Genomic DNA, 20,592 nt, shown 5'->3' on the forward strand with positions numbered 1-20,592 from the left:
CCCGCTTCCTTTCAAGCCTGAGATGTACACGTTTCTTCTTTGTGTCACAATTTTAAATTTTCTACCGTGAACGCATTTCGCTCTGGATAAAATCAATAAGTAAACATACATATAATCTGTTCACCATCTTTTTGAAGCGAATCGTTATTGTAGCTATGCTGGCTAAAAGTATTTACTAAAAACATTTTTAATTTCCTGTCAAAATGGAATCTTAAATCAAAATGTTATTATGCATTGTGTTGTATTTTAGGGTTATTTCATTTATCGAATTGTGAAATTTAAATTGCACGTATTATCAATACCATGCATGACGCATAATAAAAACCTTTATCAATTATTTACTCATTATTTTTAGTTGAGAAATTAATCCTTAGGGTTTCAAAGGTATGCTCACAATGTTTGAACTGATAATGGCGATTTGTAAAAAAATAATTTTCGTAAAAACCACACTACACAAGTGTATTGCTTAAATAAAGAAAGAATGTTCTTAATATCTAGAAAATAAAGAAAAAGCAATAGCGGGTTCGCCATTTTGATATTTCCAAATAAAATTTCTAGGGTTTTATAATAATAACTTTATTTTCAAAAACTGGCTATTTTCGTGTAGGTCTTTGTTCTTTGTCATAGCACCCTCCTGATATCTATCTTAAAAAATCTTCAAAAATGGTGGATGCGCCAACCGTAACAAAATTTCTGTTTAATTTTTTTAATCTCCAAGCATAAACACTAGTTATGGTATGCATCAATTCAAAGCCACTGACCTTATTGTTAAGATGATTGTACAACAATGACGACTTTAAAAAAAATTGCCCATAATCATTTATTAATTCTTCAGCTATTACAATAAAATCAAAACACATCCAAATCACATAGGCGTGTGAACGTAAATATCACAGAGCTAAAAATTACGACATTGTTATTTAACTTAATCGCACACTTGTTTCCAAAGAGAAAACTTCGTCTGAAATGCGACGACAAGTTCACATAAAATAGTAATAGAGAGTTGATCTATTGCCTACATAGACAATTCCAATCCATATTTGTAAAACTTGTTCTGGTAAATACATTATTATTTATAGCTACAAGTATTTTTAAAAGAACAATTGTTTACGAGGACTCAGATTTGTTGGAAGGAATTTTTTATTAGTTCAATCGTAATTCCAACTGAAAGTGTATTTTCTGTTTATGTTGATATTTGTAATTAGCACGTTAGTATGCATTTAATGGGCGCTGTTAGCTGAAAATTACAGCAATCATGATGGCGGAATGTTCAATCTAGAAGTAAATGGGACGCATCCACCAAATTTACGGTGACAAAACAACAGGCAATGTAAATATTTTATCGGGTATCTTAATCTGAAGTATTTTTTCGAATGATCGATACGTGCTTCAAAACAATGTTTCCATGGACTCAGTCCTACTGTTCACGTCAATGAAACAACATCATTAAACAGTCAAAAGAGCGACAGAATGTTCACTAAAAAAGACAAAACCTCAGCGCGGCCATATTTAATCGTCCACATTGTTATCTATATGGATGAAACCGATATGTACTTACAGATAAAAACTAGAATATTAACTAAATAATTGAAATTATTTCTTACCGATTCTAAATAACTTAAACATTTTCTTTGCCATTTTAGCACCACACATATTAACAAGATGATTGTGTTTAAACTGGACCAATCATTACTGACGATTAGATTAAATGCTGTTATCGCCTAATCAATATGATGCCTAGACCTAACGGTGATATCAAAGTAATGGCACAAACTTAAGTATCTGTAAATGATATCATTTTGAGTAAACAAAAGGTGACACATTAAATGATTACCTGAAACTAGAATAGGCTTGTTTCCATGTAAATGTGATCTTGACCTGACAAAATTTGTGATAACTAACGCATTTTTATTGTCTTTCGCTGTAATTAAAAGCCACCATAACTTTAACTGTGATGAGTTTGAGCAGTACTAAAACAAGAGCAGTAATTTAGAGCACTGTAATGAGTCTAAAGTAGATAGTAAGCTGTTATAAATTTCATTACCAAAATTAATTTATTTGAGAGTACTTTTTCTTTATGGCGTCGGTCGCATTTATTTCAGTTCCTGTAGAAGAACGAAATTCAATAGTGTCTGAGTAAATATATTTCCGAAGTAAATTCGAATGAAGAGAAAATTTCTAAAAAATAGTGCATCGATGAATTCCAACTTTGTATATTGAAAATTTTCCCACAGGAATGAAAAACGAATACATCGTCTTGCAGTAAAGTTTTGGCAAGACCGGGTTGGTTCAGGGGGAAAGAGCGGATGCTGCGGAAGGTCGGGTCAAGGTCGACAACGGCCAATCTATTGATCCCTGGCGACGACGCCACCACCGCGATGCTCTAGCACACAGCGTACTCACGTGGTTTAGACTCGTCAGGTTAGTTGTAGCAATTACGCAAGAAACGGTTTTTCACACTGTTTTCCTATTGAATGTATTTCCTACTCATTAATAGTCCCCCCATCAATTACGAGCCAACTGGGAGGCGTATTGTATTTATATCAGATTTTATTAACAAACGGCTAAAATGAAAAGGAAATTACCAACGTTTCCTTCAAATTACAGAGAACTATGGATAAACTGCTTTTGTGTGGGGTAATGCAAGACAATGGAGGCCTTAGTTTGTTATAGATAGCATTCTGCACACTTACCAAGTTCGTGGTCTAATGGAGCGCGTCTGGAAGGTGAACTTCTTGGAGCTGGCGGTTGTTTGAGAACAGCTAGTGGTACAAGTCCTTCAGGAACTGAAGAATCATGATCTGTACCACGAGTGGGCATACGAACCAGACAATAATCAGGCTTCGATGAACATACTTCTACTACTTCAACCTGTTGGCCCTTCGTCACGCTCAATTCTTGAGGACAAGTAGCTGTGAAATCGCTGACTACCCATGTCATTTCTAACACTCCAGCCTGAAATACAAACAATTTTATATTCGTATTTAATGTTGATTTATTTCCACAAAACTACACATTGAATTAATCAATACTAGAAGAGAATGGAAGATTGAACTGGTGGCTCGCTTTTACAGGAAGCTTTAATTCAGAATTTTATGAGTCAATCGCAGTCATTGGGAAATCAACGTCATGATCGGTTTTTCAAACCCTTATCATACTTCCTGTTATTGGTACAATAAAGGCATTTTTTTCTAAGCTTATCTCCTAGAAGCTGATTTTTACCGTCAAAACAATTTTTGTTTAATCTAGTGTCGACCAAAAATGTTACACGTTTCTTGTCTTTAACATATTTATCATCAATCGACTTATAAATATTTTGGTGTTCTTTCGCAATGTTCCAGTAAACTTACATCTTACTGATGGTAATTATCAATTCCAGTCTTTCTCACCTTTACGTTTTTCACACACTAAAATGTGAATAAAACCAAAAAAAAATTTCAAAAATCTAATAGTCCGGTCAAATTAGACCAAAAATCAAGGGTGAAGTTACATAAGTTCGCAACAAGCTGAATATTAGTACAATTGTTCAAAATATAATTATAAACAAACCCTGAAAGTTCCCCATCATTCCCGTGTATGGAATTTTTTTTATTCAAGATCAAAGGTCAAAAAATGAGTTTTTCGTGATTTTTAGCAAAACGGAAGTTTTATCATAAAAATACTTTAAACTAAAATTGTAGATCATAAAATTATCTATAAAAAATATATTAACACTTTTTTTCCTACAAGCCACCGTTTCAGAGATATAGCGATTCAAAAAGTTGTAACAGTTGTAATCGTCATAACATGTTTGAGTACGCCACGTATATTCATCTCTAGAGTTGTAATATTATATAGTATAGGTTAAAATATTTTTCTATCGGTCATTGTAACTTGCACTTAAAATATAAAATATCAAACCCAGTCCCTTCATTTATTGAATAAAATACTGTGAGTTTAGTCTGAAGCACTGCGCTATAGTGAAAAGCTTGTCTTCCTCCAACCTCGGCTGCTGCTCACCAACATCTTCTTCGGGTATTACCAAGTTCAAGTGTGGCTTGGTTTTCAGAAAGACCCAACAGACTGGGGTTGGAAGTTAGTAAACAATGAATTGGACTCAACTTTTTTTTATCAACATCGCTTTTTTTTGCTAATATCCATTATTTACAATAGTTTCAATTAAACAGGATCGTTACTGACTTGTGAAGTAGGCCTACTGGGGAAACCACATTAAGAAAAACGCGCTAAGTACACTATCTCATAGGTGGCTGTTACAACTGTTTGAATCGCTATATCTCTGAAACGGTGGCTTGTAGGAACAAAAGTGTTCATATATTTTTTATAGATAATTTTATGATCTACAATTTTAGTTCGAAGTATTTTTATGATAAAACTTACAGTTTTGCTGAAAATCGGGAAAAACTCATTTGTTTGACCTTTGCCCTTGAATAAAAAAATTTCCATACACGGGAATGATGGTTAACTTTCAGGGTTTGTTTATAATTGCATTTTGAACAATTGTACCAATATTCAGCTTGTTGCGAATTTATCTAGCACCGAATGTCTAATTTGACCGGACTATAAATCCTTACAGCGACTTTATTTGCTTTAGCAGTGAAAAAATCTAATCAGTCCCGGTAAATTTATATCGAAATTAATTAGTAGATTTCTGTTCAGTCAGTGTACAACTTAATCACCGCATTCAAAGTTTCAAGAGTTTTTCAGCTTCCGTTACGATTTGGTTATCTGTGGTGGTATTTTTTTCCCGTAAAAGTGATAAGACTTGTAATTCTCAGAAAAATTTTAATTGATCATTGCATTTGGCCAAACCAGTGGCAATTTTTGTTTTACACAAAAAATAACATTCAAATTTCGCGCAGTTTGATTTTTATGGGAAAAACAAAACAAAAGAAATTTCGATTTGATTAGTAAAACCTTTTATTGAACTCCCTTTCCATTTATAATGTGGCCACCGTGTGTGAGTCTGTGGTCGGGTCGTGTGTGAAACGTTCCATTGGGCACAAGCATTCACCAAATCATGTCGTTAGCTTTCCTGTTCTCATAGCTAATTACTGCCAACCGCAACGTACAATATAGTCGTAAGTCAGTTACGACAAGCAGCAGTTTACATAAACATTAAAATAAACAAGCCATTAATAATGTGGTCATACCGAGACGTCAATTCTGGACGAATTATGTTGATGGTGCTTATAGAGGCGATACAGGCCATCGATTCTCTATAAATATCGCATCGTCCGTTGACACACTCGATATTGATGAATAAAGGCTTGAGTCCATAGAGTTTATTCGCAAATTTGATTGGATATTGTAATTATAATTTTGGATGCTATGCAATTATAGACCAGCAGCAAAAACTGTCGTAAATTATAATCATGGTCGGAAAGTGCATTGTTACATAGGTAATGTTTATGTTTATACTCCTTTATTTTGAGAAACGTGCGCCAGTGTTTAACACCCTAGTTATAGATGTCAAAGGTCTTGCAAAACCGCCACTATTCGCATTATGAAAGTTATTAATAGAGAAATTAATTTCGGACAAATTAACCGTAGCAGTAACCCGGTGGTTTTATGGTGGTTCTGTACAATTAAAATTAAAATCAAAATTACCTAATAAAACGAAATTGCATAATAAAATTTCAAGACCATGGATGAATGGGTTTCTCTCGGTAATATCAAAAGTATTATGACCACTCCCAATTTAGCCAAAGAATCAGGTAAAATGAGGACGAACGAATTACGGAATTAGTTGCTGTTTTCCCCATTACACAAGGGTGGGTACGTAAGCAAACAGAAAAAAGTAGATACGGAATTTATCGATCCTGACCAACCCGATAATAGTTTTTTCAGGCTAAATATTTTCCATTTATCCCCTTCATATAATCACTCACAGTGTGCTTGTTAAACATTGTAATACTTTAACAATGACATGCGATTATTATTATATAACTAACCACAGCATGGTTTTATTTCTAGATATTATTACATAATTTTAACGTGACTTTATGCTTAATCAATAAAATACACGTCAGTACTTTAAATTTGTTAAAACGTCTACGGGGCAAAAATGAAAAAACTTGGGGGTAGATGACAATATGAATAAATGCAGTATAATATAAAAGGGGCGTCCTTGTAACTTTATAATAAAAGAAATGTGTTGGCTGCTTGTACCGCGGATAAAATAAAATCGGTGGGATGGAGCTGGGGGCTAGAATAAATCTTATAACAATGATACTTCTTTAAAGAAATCAATTCGTTTGGGTGGAATGAATTTAAATAGGCTAATAACTAGTTCTGCGTTTTGATTTATTTTTGTTTATTTTAATTGTTCCTTTCAAGTTTCAAATATTGGCAAGTAGTAGCCTCTTAATTTTAATAGATGTAGGTATAGAACAATCATGGACAAAATTAGAATTTAAAAATAGCGAAATTAATTTACAGTACAAGTCTTTAAAATGTTGCCAAAAGTACTTAAGAGCAGTTTCCGGAGAGCCCTGTTTTTCATATTAGACTAAAATGCGTTTTAAGACGTTTATTGTTTCCATTTTTGTTTCCCATGTTGTAGCAGAAGATTTTGAGTCAACAGATATTTTCTTTAAAACTAAAATGAAAACTGACAATAATATTAAAATTGTACCAATGCATATTTCAGAGAGCCGGAAATGAAATATTTTATATAATTTATTTTTTATTTTAACTGACGGAACTAACAGATTTTGTTAAAATAACTAATGTCGAAATTATTGGGTAAAAAATTAAATTGACTGCAAATTTTTTGCGTTTCAAAGGTCGAACCTTAAAAATATAATGAATTATCAAAATATTGCTCTCAGAAAAAATAAAAATAAAATTGACTATCACCTTTAAAACCGTTTCACCGTTTAAAATTGAAATTTCTCTCACAGGTTTGCTCCTCTGAATGTAATTGTGAAAGGTCATCGTCATCGATTGTTTGATAACTCGATGAATGCATTAAAAATGAAACATGAAGATAGGAAGTGTAAAATAAAAAGTAAATTGAATTTGTGAATTGCTTACAAAATTACTACGTAAAATCCGTTGTCTAAAGCAAATACTCGGTGGCGCGTGGAAAAACCTTGACATATTTGTTTAATTTTGTGTGATGCTAAAAAAATATTTACTTAAAAATGAAATATTTGATATGAAAAGATGAGCAGACACAAGAGACGAAATATCACGGCGGTCTGTTTTAAGTTATGCAACAAAATATTCTTTGGTAGTAGTGTAAAGTGTGTTGTGGTGTTTTTGTAGGAATATATGAAAAAATATATTGACCAGAGCTGATTGGCTGGGTTGTCTTCTGAGAAGCCGGGCTTGGAAGGAGCTAGGAGTATCGATAGTATGCTGCCTGGTGAGCGTGGGATGCGGCTGGGCTACCGACCCCTGTCTAAACCAGGGTAATGAGATCTTTCGCTTGGCCTTCTGGCTCTTCGGGACGACTCCGGTAGAACTACCGCTCGGATTGGACATATTGGCTGATTTTAAACACTACTCAACATTGGCACCTTCACAGAAGTTCAAGTCTCAAGTCTATTCACAAAAGCTTCTACAAAACGTAAAGTTGAATATATCAAAAACTTTATAATTTACCCTTTATAAATATTAATACCCGTAAAGACGTGCGATATACTATGTAAGTGCATTACTAAGCACCAATGAATTCCCGCAAGCTAATCCGATGGAAGTGGTTACTAATCTATTCAGTTTGACTTTGAATCACAGAGCGACATACGAAAGACATTTTAATTGCGGTAGCTTCTGCAAGGATTTGTGACACTGAGTAGCTTGGACTTAACAATTAACGGAGTGGATAGGTCCGACGCTTTTTTTCCGCCAGGGTTGATAAGGATATAACGAATACAAAGTTATCATTTCGTCCGAAACGCGACCATCAACCGAAAACAGATATCACATGGAAAGCCATCACATTGAAGCACTAAAAGCTCGCCAGATTAACCAAAGCTGATTCTCGACCCGCAAACATACTGCACCATAACAGAAAATATCCTTATTCATAAAGGTACAAATTGATCACTGATGCACTGATTTCGCTGCCGTCTTCAAAGTCCGGCACACTTATCGAGACGGAATGTTTGCTACTGATGACTTTTCCCTTGAAATTATACGAGTTTGAGCAATGACAGTCTGCGCTCGGGGACGTCCCGGCAGCGAACTGACATCAGCATAGCTCCGGCAGAGCCCGGGAGAGAAAAGCGCCTGTCCGGAATACTGCAGGACACACATGCAAGAGAGCGGAACTCAATCATCTGTTATTAACCAGATAAGGTGTATCAGTTTACCATCGAAAAATTCGATACGCATGATCAAAACTCGGTCTACCGACAATATAACACAGCGGGGGTGGTTTTTAAAATTAATACCTTAATTCTCGTCAACGCATTACCGGCAACCGGAGTGCAAGATGAACATTTGTATCATTAGGGTGCTTTTGTTTTGCGATTACGTTCAAAGAATACTTGGAAAAAGTGTCTTTCAAACTCCACTCCGGTTAAGCTCGAATTAAATGATACGAGCATCACAATTAAGCTACTAATCCCGGATTAAATCGCCGCTGATTTATTCAAAAACTCATCAAATTATATAAAAATTCATAATCTCTGCTGAGAAATAGTTTTCTTTTATTACAAATGACCCTGTGATCTAACTCTACGGAATTTTATTTAATTATACGTAAAACAAAATGTAAAAATAGATGCTTTTGCTTAATTTAAATAGTGCGATGCTGCCAGTACTATTTAACGATTATTACATAATGGTCTCATTTCTCGTCCAACACACTATTTTATAAGTCTTAATAAAATTATTCACGGCAAAATTACCATATGAATTAATCCAATTCGGGCATCTTGCTATTTGTATGTACTTTTAAGGAAACAATGCAAATGTGAGGGATATTTTTAGAAGTAAAGCTGAATGTTTCATAAGCTTGAAATAACGATTTTCATTTTCTACTAGGTATACTCAAAAAGCAGAACAAGTCGATTTTTATAAAACAATGTTAAAAAGAATCCATTGATAATAAAACTATCCAACTGGGATATCGCAAAAAAAGAACTTTTTGGACGTCTTCTAAATAATTGACAACTTTAATCCCTCAAAATAGATAAAGTGGCAGTTTTGCCGCAACATCATACGTCGAGATAGAAGTTGGAATCCAAATGTCAAATGTTATATTTCTGTAATTTATTGCTATTTTGGAATTCTCATAAAAATGTACATATACAGTGCTTTTTTGTTAAAAGTGGCCATAGGGATTACCATGCTAAATTTTCAACCCCATGTTAACTCTTGTTAGGGTGAAGGTTCGGACTTGAAAATTTTTCACAATAGAATTTAAACTGTTTTACAATATAATTTAAAATGTTGTCTTTCAATTTTACTAAAAGTACACCTTTAAAATAAAGAATTAAATTGTTCACACATTTTTGCTGCCATTAGGTGGGTATTGAAAATTTTATAAAAATGTTTCCTACTCCTATTTTGAAATTTCTTTCCAAAATTAAAAAATATCAACTAAATGAATGTACGAGAACTTAATACTTCTTACATCAATGAATCTGTGATCATAAAATCAAATTTTCAATGTCGTCTAAACAATTTAAAAAAAACGGTAAACAATTAATTTTGCAACACAATTTTTTATCGTAAAAACAAAAATTTCGATGTATTGAAAAAAGAGGTTTTAAATCATACTGTGTAAAAAATAGTCCGAACAAAAGTTTAACTAGTGGTAAAAAATTTAAAATGGGAATCCTTAAGACCACTGTTAAAAAACGCGCTGTATACTCAAAATTGCAGAATTATTAACGGTCAGAATAATATTTATTTACTGAAAGAAATACTCACTGCAGTCTCTTGGTTAATAACAGACAGTAAGCTCTCAGGACCATGGTTAGATCACAGAACTCCTTTTTTTCTGGCGTAGAAAGCATTTTTTAATTTTGTTTTGTCCATAAAAATGTGTTTGCACATACAATCATTACCTGTGCTTTAATTTATGCCTTCATAAAGAAACCGACACCTCGTGTTTTACCACTACTTAAAAGCTGTAAATAAAATCGCAATACGGATTTTTAGGAGCGAACGAAATATATTTCATTTAATTTGAATGAGTGGTTTAATTTCAGAAATTTAGGCTGACCTCTCGCTTATTGATTCATTTCGTTAATTTTAATGACCCGCTAATTTTTTTATTTAGATACAAGCAAACTGTCAAAGGTTCAAAGCAAGTAGAATTAAAAAAACTTCCAATCATTATCATGTGAAGTGAATTTTCACCAATAAATGAAATTATTAAAATTTTCCTGTCTCAGTTATATCGGGCGTGACATTTCGCTAAAAATACAAATTCGGTGAAGCCTACACAGAAGACAAAAATGGAAATCCCTAAAATATTAAACTGGCTATTTATTTCACATAACTTTATTTTCAATTTATTCGTAATCTAAAACAAACAGCAGCGACAACCGCGAAAATATTTATGTATCTTCCTTTGAAGTGCAGAGAATCAAAAGATTACTCTCAACGCCTCGAAGAAAAACGGAAATAGTGCCAGTAAAATTACAGGAGAGCTCTACGTAAAGAGTATAATTGCAGCATGTAGCTTACTACATTACACTAAACATAATTAATATGTCCGAACATGAAAGGAAACTCTGATTAAAAGTAGGGTTTTAACTGATCCTTCATTGTGTACATTTCCGGTTTATAGGCAATTTGCTCATTTCGTTGAAGGCTAAATAGATAAGCATCAACGATCTTTAACTACTGGAGTCACAAACATGAAAGTAATGACCGCCATTTAAAATTAAGAGATCTACCAATCACAGAACTAACTGTTGAATATCACGCTCGGCTTTATTAAGACCTCAGTGAAAATAGCGATAAATCAATGCACTGAAACTGCAAGATCTCCCACTCAATTCCTAAATTTACACTTAATTTTATTTAGGTAAATCCCCGTAATGGTTGGATCCTACCTAAAGTTTTTAATGAATTGCTCGTGTGGAAGTTCCATCTTCATCCTATTTAATGGCCGTTCATTTATGTTGCACCCCCCCAAAAGCGACTATAAATTAATTGGCGTGTTCAAAGTAAACATGGGAGGTGGAAAATGAGCAGTTGCGGTGGCGGCAAGCTAGCTCAGTGTGGGATAGAGAAGGGCGTTAAAACTGGGGTTTAATGTCACCGGGTCATGACCTGCTGAAGTCGATCCACCAATTTTAAATAAAGGAAAATTTCGTCATTAGAGCACAATGCACGTTCTCCAGCATCCAATGCAATCATCTTTTAGAATTCTGCATATTTGTGGAAAATGCAATGTGCATTGAAAATCTAACGAAATATCGGTGAATTCTGAAAAGCTTCCTAACAATGCTCGATAGTTCTATTCCGTCGGAACGAAATAAAAGGAAAGTTTCACAACGACAAACTTTCGGGTTTGTTTAGTCCAGTTAATACCAAACAAATGGCGACTTTGGACTGGAATTGATCAATTTGGGGCTAGTGTAAGAAAAATCACGTTATTCCTAATAATACGAATCTGTTTTTAACTTTTTATTTTGTTTCTTCTATTCAATGTCAATATACGAAACAAGACGGACTGATTTCAGTAGCATTTCTGATCTGGTTTCTGTCCATCCAGTTTTTGTTTGTGTAAAATAGAATTTGATGAATGATTTTCAAGCCGCCAGCAACATTTCTGTATTCTTTTTAAACCAAAGTTAAAAATATGGAAAACAATAATCGGAATCAAGAACGTAGGCTAGTTAACAACCACGAAGTAATTTTCAACTTGGTTAAGTAATAAAAACTAAATAAATTAATAATAACATAACTGACTTAATCAACTGCATTTAATTATAAATTAATAAAAAACATGAACGTATTATTTTCTCCCAAAATTATGCAAGTTATTTCCATTTTTAAACGCTGTTAGCAATAATAAAATATAGAAAGCTGAACAAATCAACAAAGAATTCATTGAATTCTTATCTTTAGCGTAAACACTGATAACACAACAGTGTAGAATTAAGGTGGGAACGTCGAATATATCATTTGCGTATGTTGTTTTCTTAACAGAATAAATAAGTAAAGTAAGAATCTCACACGTTTCACAAAAATGATAACAGATAAAGAAACTTTTTCATTGCAGTGAAAAAATGCTTAAAAAAAGATTTCAGATTGAATCATGGAAACGTGTAATACGACGTTTTCATTGTCTTTGCATCGTGTAGTTTCTAAAATGGTAAACATCCTTGTAAATGCGGCTCTCACCAAAGTGGTAATCTACTCCCAAATATGGGCAATAATGAGATCTGCTGCATTTTACGACTGCTATACACTATTTAACCAGTTCTCAGTAAAAGAAAATATGTCTACTTGCATTTTTGTAATTTCCATCGTCCTCTAATGAACCACACTTTCCGAAATTACTTACCTTATCGGAGTCGGTGGTATTTCCAGAACCAAACGAAGTAAGACTATTTCGATCCAAATTCTCAACGCTTTCATCCAACGAATTGCATTCTTCCAAGTCCCTGCAAATCAAAAGTTGCACTTCAACTCGAAGAGCTATGAAAATACAATACCTGCTCGACCTCTGACTGTGTGGTTTGAGTTTAGCTGGGCTCTTTGGCAACGATAAGGGTAAAGCACCACTGAAGTAAGTTTCTTGAATAACTTCTCTAAGCTTCTTGACCCAGAGTTGTTTGGTATCTAAAGAAGAAGCTCGCAGAACAATTCTATAATCGGAAATTGGAGCTCGTCCAGTCCAGACAGCAAACTTGCACTCATCTCCTTCCATGTGTTCAGTAACGCCTAACTCTGAAGTCTGTAATTAAAAAGAGGTTGTAATGTTTTGTGTTAAAAACTGGGAGAGATATTACCATTAATTTGTTTTTGTAAATATATTTGACTTTTCCTGCAGAGTCCTTAACTTCCTTAGTAAATAACAGGTACAATTCAAATAAGAAAATATGTCTTTCTCTCCCTTTTCTAATTAACTGTTTAGGGTCCCACACACTAAAGGCATCTTGCAAAACAACTTCTCCGAGTTTGTTTGCAGGAACATCACAGCCTTCAACAAGTGACAGGTGCATGGCGTCATTTGCTTTCTTTGGTACGTTAAGCATTACTTCTAGACCATCCTGCAAAGAAAAATTAGCAACAAACCAACTCCTATCAAATACGAACCTTAATTTCTCCTTGCCCTTCTTGACAGCACGACTGAAGGTCCTTCAGCAAAAGTTGATATTTGGTAATTCTTTGTACGGGCTTAATTAAATATGCCGCAATGGGATGTTCAACTTTGTGTTTCTTCTGCAAGTCTTCGAAATATCCTCCACCGTGTTGAACTAACAGACTGTTAGACTCGGGCTTGTTTTTGCAGTAATGAACATAGATGTCGAACTTCTGAGCCCATGTTACGAAGCAGTGACCAACGTCTTCGGGCATTGTTTCGTATTTCTCCAATTCTTTGAGAAAAATGGAGTTGTGAAAGCTGTATATTTCTTCGATGTTGCCAAAAATGATCTCGTCTTTGCCGTGGATGGCCGGAGGGCAGTTGTTACCTGTTCGCATGTCGTTAAGGAAGCATTTGATGCAGGTTTCCAAGTCTTTTACGTAGGTTCTTTCGGTTTGGAGAAGTTCGGCCATTATAAATCTGAAAGAAGGGAAAATAACAACCTATAAAACAAGATACTTAAGTATTAATTTTCTTCTCGATGAATAGTTTACGAAAATAGTAATAAATGTTGCTTAGACATTAATAGTTATTTTCTTAAAGCAATGTAGATAGTGTTGGCCTGTGGAAGGATTTTAAACCAACCTTTTAATATTATCGCAAATTTAACGACATATTAAAAAGAACAGATACAACATAAAATTTTATATGGCCAACACGTAAAAAGATATAAAATGAAATGGATTTTATATGCATAATCAGTGGCGAGGATACTTTTTCAAATTTACTTACTCTTTTCTTCGAGCAGAGCGCCTCTTCTCCTCGTTCAGTTCTTTTAAATCCTTGGCAGCAGCTTCTTTAACTTTCGCTTCCAAACTTGGGTCTGAGTTTCTATCAATTGAAAGTTCCTTCTTCTCACTTTCTTCGGCTTGAATACCTAAAGTATCTTCAAGTTGTTGTCTGTAGTGTTCCATGCGAGAACTGAAGTCTTTGTATCTATTGTCCACGGCAGCTACCCATTGTTTGATAGAGCTGGCATGAGCGTGTCCTTTTTCAACCAAACTATCGGCCAACTGTATCAATAGTTTAACTCTTTCTCGGGTCTCTTTGGCAGTTCCTTTAAATTCGTTGTGTTCACGAAGCAAACTTTCGGTTTCTTCTATGTTATTTCCTAAATTCGTTGCATGGGTTGTTAGGTAACATTCTCCGGTGTCGTGTATCCATTCAATGGCTTGTTTAGCAGAACGCTCAAACAGAACAAACTGCTGGCATTGATCTAAACGCTTCTTGCGCTGGGTCCAATGTTCTAAGACTTTATTTTCCTGGCTCAGAAGTTTTTCTAGAATACCTTTAACTCGGGTTTCGTGATTGCCGGTAGTGTTGGAGTAATTATAAAACTGTAGACTGCGTGTTGTATACTTCAGGAAAGTCTCAGCTGTTCGCCTCGCCAGAGTACAAGCTTTAAGAAACGCTTCTTTTTGCTCCTGGTGTTTGTTGATTAATTGCGAGATTGAGGTAGCTTTGTCTATGTTTTGTTGCCCGGTAGCACACCAATCTTCATCACGTCTGTATTCTCTTTCTAGACTGTCTAACACCGAACATACTTGTTCTGCCGTCTTGTAAAAATTCAGACTTGCTGTTACGAGTTTATGGCGCTCCTCGGCGCAAGTAACTAATTGTTGCCAACGTTTTGTGACTTCCTCAGATATTTCTCTGATGCTTTGTGGGTCGTAATGATTAGCGTTTATGAGAGCATCGGCTCGATATTTTACTTGTACAGCCGAAGTATGAGTTTTCTCGATCGCAACTTGGAATTGCTCGTGTTCTTTTTTTAATAACTCTGCATCAGCTAGGCTATTAGGGATGGTGAAACTAGCCATCAACATCGACTCTCCATTACGGATCCAGCTTATCACCTGATTGGCGTCGTTCTGGAATTGCCCAAGCTGAATGCACTGTTCCAATTTAACTCTTTTCACTTCTGCCAAGTCTTCCAAATCGACTTCGCGGTCGTGGAGAAATTCCAACAAAACTTGGACTCTAGTTTGAGCGTTGTACTGGGCGTCAGCCATCACGCAAATCCCAGAATTTTCGAAAACTTGAATTAAATCCTGGCCTTGTTGTAAAACTTGATACGTCGTATTCTGCATTTGACTGACACTTTCATTATGTAGGCGGAGGAATTGTTCAGCTTTTGCGATATCTCGGGTCAACTCACTGTGTTGAAGTTCTTCAGACCACATTTCCAATTGTGAAGACACCTGTATCAATTCTATTGTCATCGAATTTAATTATCATGATAATATTTACCTCAAGCGCGTCCCTTTCGAACAACCTCAGTCTTAAACAAAGGTCTAATCGTAATTTACGTGCGGCCCAAAGTTCTTCAAGATCGCTCCTTTGTTTAGCTAGTCTATCAAGAGCAGATTCTACAGCTGATACGGAACCGGTTGAATCCATTTCACCAATTGACCTAAAACAAGAAATTTGCATAAATAGAGGAAAAGCATCAATCATTCGAGGGAAGCTCATTGAAGTTGAGTATTTTAATTACAATAATATAACAACGTCATACCGATCTTGGTAGTATTGATTTTGTTAAAAATAAACAGAGAAAAAGGAAAATATCTCTGCTGACTCGTGAGATTAATTGAATTTATTCTACACGCAATGTATTTACTATATTCCAGTTCATCATTACAAAAAGAATGTAAACCAAATTCCACTCAGTACGTTGGGTTGACCAGACAAGAAAAAAAGCTTGCAACCCACGAGTTGAGCGACTTTAATCTGCCACCTTTTTTAATACTGCAGAACCAGTCCGGCCGTTATGACTCATTCTACTTTTATTTCAACAGTTTCCAAAACAAAATGAGGAAGACGCAGACATTAGATACACGCCATTTTTTTTTAACTGGTACATATTAAGTATTCATCAAAAACCAGCGAGAATATTAAATTAAATCAGAGATAGAAGGAATGGGTACAGCTATTAGAGCGACCAAAAAGTTACATGTCTGGTTGAAATGTTGGGAAGAAAAACTAGTTATGTTGATCATAAATAATGTATGCGATCGCTGCAGTTATATTTGCACAGAAATATGATTCAAATTCTAGTCTCTCTAATTAATTTCTATTGCAACAAACCTAAATGGGATGTACCGTTTTTCAGCCTTCCTTAGAGGAAGTCACGTTGGGCACAATTTTACGTTTTGGCGCAGATTAATAATAATAAATTATTGCATAATAAAAACAATACTTCTATGCAGGCAAACCAATATTAATTGCAAAAGTAATTTATTTATATTTATTAATTTTAAACGCGCTTTTAGGTAATAATAAATGAACCTAAATTTGAATGTCAAATGTACTCTTACGAATTTTTTAGCAATAAAAACTGAAAAGTAATAAACTGTTACAACATGCAAAAAGGATTAGGAAAATTAAACCTTTGGACGCATATTTTCTAAAAGTTGAATGTTTTTAAGTCAAAAGGGAACAAATAAAAATGTAAGCACTTCATATATTTACTTACTGATCGGTTACATCACAGTAAATACAAAGCGTTTTTGCATCACATCGTTTATTTATTACGCACATGTTAATTATGCTAAACCTTTTAAAAATGTCATTACGAAAATTTTCTTGCGTGTTATCTATGCTAAGGAGAAACAGTAGATAACAGCCCACCTGGTTTCACATCGAACCGCTACTTAAGTGCCTAAATCAATATGAACAACTTTGAAGAACAAAGCCAATCAATTTGCTATAAATAATCCTCAGAAATTTTTAATGTTCCCATAAATAATCTACCGCAACTTGTGATTTTCAAGTTATCGAATTATTTAGTGAAAGAAGTAGGTTGCAAGACTACTACAATTGATAAATTGCTTTTAATAAATGATATAAAAATCAATTAGTGGTTTCGGCTTGGTTGCATGACAGACTTCGGTTTGTTTATCTGTTCCTGTAACCTACTTATGGCATTTATGCATTCAGAACGAAGAAAGTTAGTATGCTAATAAAATCTCCTAATTAGAGATGCGTTGCAACAAAGTTATCTACAGGAAAGTAGATGGAAATGTAATGAACGACAGTTCTGTTTTCACTGTGCAATTATGCAATATCTTTTCTGATAACATTAATTTACATAAAAGAAGAAGGCGCTTCTAATAGATCTACATTCAGTTTTATTATAACAACACATCATAATTTTAAGATATCCGCAAATAAAAGTGAAAATTTAAATAGAAAATTATCCACGCCCCATCAAAAGCTTAAAGCATAAGAGACAAATTTGGAGATTTTAAATGAACGGACTCTCTTCGAAGCAAAATGAAGATTGTTATTTAAATCGGAATAAAACGCAAAAAATAATTCTCTCATTGGCTCAATGCGTCCTTATCAAAGTAGTTTTATAACAAAAAACGCACCCAAACAACCAACGCAATCGTAACTTTTCCGTGATTGGCTAGATGTCCAAAACTGCGGTTTATTGGATAAATTTCTAGGCTAATTAAGCCATGCACAAAAAAGAATAAATTCATTGGATGTCGATAACAAAAAACGCACAAAACAAAAGCTTTGCATTTGCTGCGTAACTTTTTCATTGGCCTTTGTTTAAACTGCCTAATTAGGTACAATTTTTTTACATTTTTCGCATATTTTTAGACGGTAGAGGTACGATGTACCTATGTACCTATTAATTTCTGTAGATATCGTAAACCGGCGACACTCCGGAGATTAAATGCAGAGAATCGATCTTTCCAAAGATATAACTGCAAATAGTCTTTTTTTGCTGTGTCATGAAAATAAATATAAATAAGCAATATTCCAACGGTAAATAACAAAGATTAAGATACCTCCAATTCATTCGCCAACCAATTACTTGGTGGACTATTTTTTTTCATTTCACTACCCGAGAATAATCTAAGAATTGCTTTTTATACATGAGTAAGTTTGTTAAAAGAAAATCAATTTAATTATTTCGGTGTTGATCTTTTAGCCCACTTGTAAATTTGAAGTGTTATCCATCTTCTTACAACTTTCCAATTTTTGTTTAAACAGCTTGTCACTGCTAATTTTCCTTAATTAAACTATTGCGAGTGTCTGTTTTAATTAAACACATGTTCAAGTTCCTCTTGCAAAAAGTCGTAAAAATTCTTGTGCGAAATTGTAAATAAAAGTCTGTAACAGGGAGATTTTTCCTGATACACAGAAAGTTTACGTTTTGTATGGGAAAACTTGTAATAAAAAGGTCATTGCTCATTAAAATTGTTCAACTGCCGTCATGAACTGAATATCCTCTGTAAGAGAGTAGGAAAAATAAAATTAAAATTACTCCCCGTTCAGCGGGTTACTGTTAAACTATGCAATTCCAGATCCGTTCAGATTACAGAAAAATAATTTACCAGGCGCATTATCCGATTATCCCACTTTTTCATGTGCCGGGAATAAATTTGAAGGAGACACGCAACACCGATCACAAGCGCCAAACACCATTTGCATTTTTAAGGATACATCAATCAGAATGCTTTGTTGCTTATACGTGTTTTGAATTTCGGAGCAAAATGGCGATGAGAAGATATAACAACCTAGTTGTCGATATCTCGAAATCCAACAAGCGCTCAACCATAAAAGGGTTATTCTCTGTTGCAATAAAAGTTCGTTGTTACTGGTAAAATATTTATGCCCTTGTACTAAACGGAGATTTTAATTAAAAATTTCATAAAAGCATAAAATGGCTGTCGTAATGATTACGGTTTAGTTTTATGCACGGCTATATTCTTTAATATTGTACTAGTGCAAACGGTTAGAGTCCTAGAAATGTGCATTATTTCATGTTTTTGCTTGACGCTTTATTTGTACGATAACGTTTCATTAGCTACATTGAAGTTATTAGATTTCTGGACTTTTTAATTCCTCATATGAAGCAATAACGTTTCATTGCGGACACACGTGCAGCTAAGTGAATTACTAAGTTATGAAAGGTAATGTCGCTGAAAGCTGACATTTATTTTACTGGCAAAAGTGCTCTCAGCGATATCAAAAAGTAGTTTTTTTAACTTCCATTCCAACTGGTATATGCAACTAATTACGATCTGGAAAAACTGCATAACTGAATTTATGCAAAACTTCCATATTTTACCTTAATTCTTGAAGGAGAGCTTCTCCCTGTGCAATGGTGGAGGCGCAAGCATCCAAACTTTGATCCCTATGTTGCGCAGTCTGTTCCAACAGCCTCTCCGTGGCGTCTAAACTTTCAGCAATGCTTTCATCACTTTGTAATTCTTGTCTTAGGTCGTCGACCCAATTGCCAAGTTCTTTTTCGTGGGTGTAGAAGAGTACAGCTAAGTCTAATCGTCGGCGTCGTTGTTCGACCCTCGTGGCAAAAGATGTAACATGGGCTTCTAGTTCGTGAGCGACAGAATAAATTTCATCCGGGTCGCATTCCCCGGTATGAGCCAATTCCTCCGCTGCCGCCAGAAGTTTATCGGCGTTCGTGTAGGTGTTCTGGAAAACAAAACGTTCATTCAAGCGGAGCTATAAAAAGTAGCAACAGTTTTCAAATTCAGTTATAAAATGAGAATTGTAATCGATGTGTCGCGGACAGGATTTTCCAGTGTTGCTGAAGGTTTTTATGGATATTACGAATTCATGCCATGAAATAATGTGATGGTAATACAGTGTAAAATCCGCGACCACTAGATACAGTGGTGCATGATAAACAGTACGGGATTAAAAATGAAAATATTTATTGGCATCCGTTTTTCTAGTCTCCGTTATGCAATCTTCTCTCTGCGGTTTCTAGAAATGTATTTTATGTAGATACTGAGATGACTTTGTTCCAACGATTGGTTTGTTCTATAAAGCTCCCTTTGGACAAACGTTTGAATCTTTCAAGACAGAATGGAATACATTTATTTCAATGACAAATAGAGATACAAATGTTTTAGTATATTTTAGAGCACGTCTTTGAAGACACGCCATTCATGTTTCGACGACTTTTTATGCCACATTTAGTGCAAAGTCTTTGTGCATCTAAAGATAAAAACGCCCCTTATTTCAATCGTCAGCAATCGTTTATCTCCTTACTCGGTCCATGAAAGTGATACCTGCTATAAATCTAAAATGCCACATATGGCATAGACGCGTTTTAGATTTATGAGATGGATTTAACCACGGCAACCCCATCTTCCAAAATAAACTCTTGTGACTCCTCAAGTGTTAAGGGTGAATTTTAATACGATTTCCAACACTACAAACCGAGATAAATCATCGATTTACACTGAATCAATTTAGGGAAAGTTGAGAGCTTTTACAGTCTATTTAAAACCACAATTCTTTCGATCACAGTGATTATTTTAATT

General features: G+C 34.6%; 1 protein-coding gene across 5 annotated transcripts in view; it reads right to left on the reverse strand.

Moving 5' to 3' along the window:
* trio (trio Rho guanine nucleotide exchange factor) overlaps positions 1 to 20,592 on the reverse strand; it is a 67,479-nt gene that overhangs the window by 18,836 nt on the left and 28,051 nt on the right. For all 5 annotated transcript variants that reach the window (XR_015769619.1, XM_088030303.1, XM_088030301.1 and 2 more), the window contains exons 10-17: positions 19,371 to 19,735; positions 15,533 to 15,695; positions 14,015 to 15,483; positions 13,234 to 13,702; positions 12,927 to 13,187; positions 12,630 to 12,871; positions 12,479 to 12,578; positions 2,694 to 2,955 (exon numbers count right to left, since the gene is read on the reverse strand). Coding sequence is in view for 4 of the 5 variants with exons in the window: in XM_088030303.1 (XP_087886429.1) it covers positions 2,694 to 2,955; positions 12,479 to 12,578; positions 12,630 to 12,871; positions 12,927 to 13,187; positions 13,234 to 13,702; positions 14,015 to 15,483; positions 15,533 to 15,695; positions 19,371 to 19,735 (3,331 nt within the window). In the remaining variant the exon portion in view is untranslated. The remainder of the gene's footprint in view (positions 1 to 2,693; positions 2,956 to 12,478; positions 12,579 to 12,629; positions 12,872 to 12,926; positions 13,188 to 13,233; positions 13,703 to 14,014; positions 15,484 to 15,532; positions 15,696 to 19,370; positions 19,736 to 20,592) is intronic.

This window comes from Gnatocerus cornutus, chromosome 2 (genome assembly GCF_029298725.1).
Source record: "Gnatocerus cornutus isolate USDA-ARS CGAHR chromosome 2, icGnaCorn1.1, whole genome shotgun sequence".
NCBI classification, from domain to species: domain Eukaryota; kingdom Metazoa; phylum Arthropoda; class Insecta; order Coleoptera; family Tenebrionidae; genus Gnatocerus; species Gnatocerus cornutus.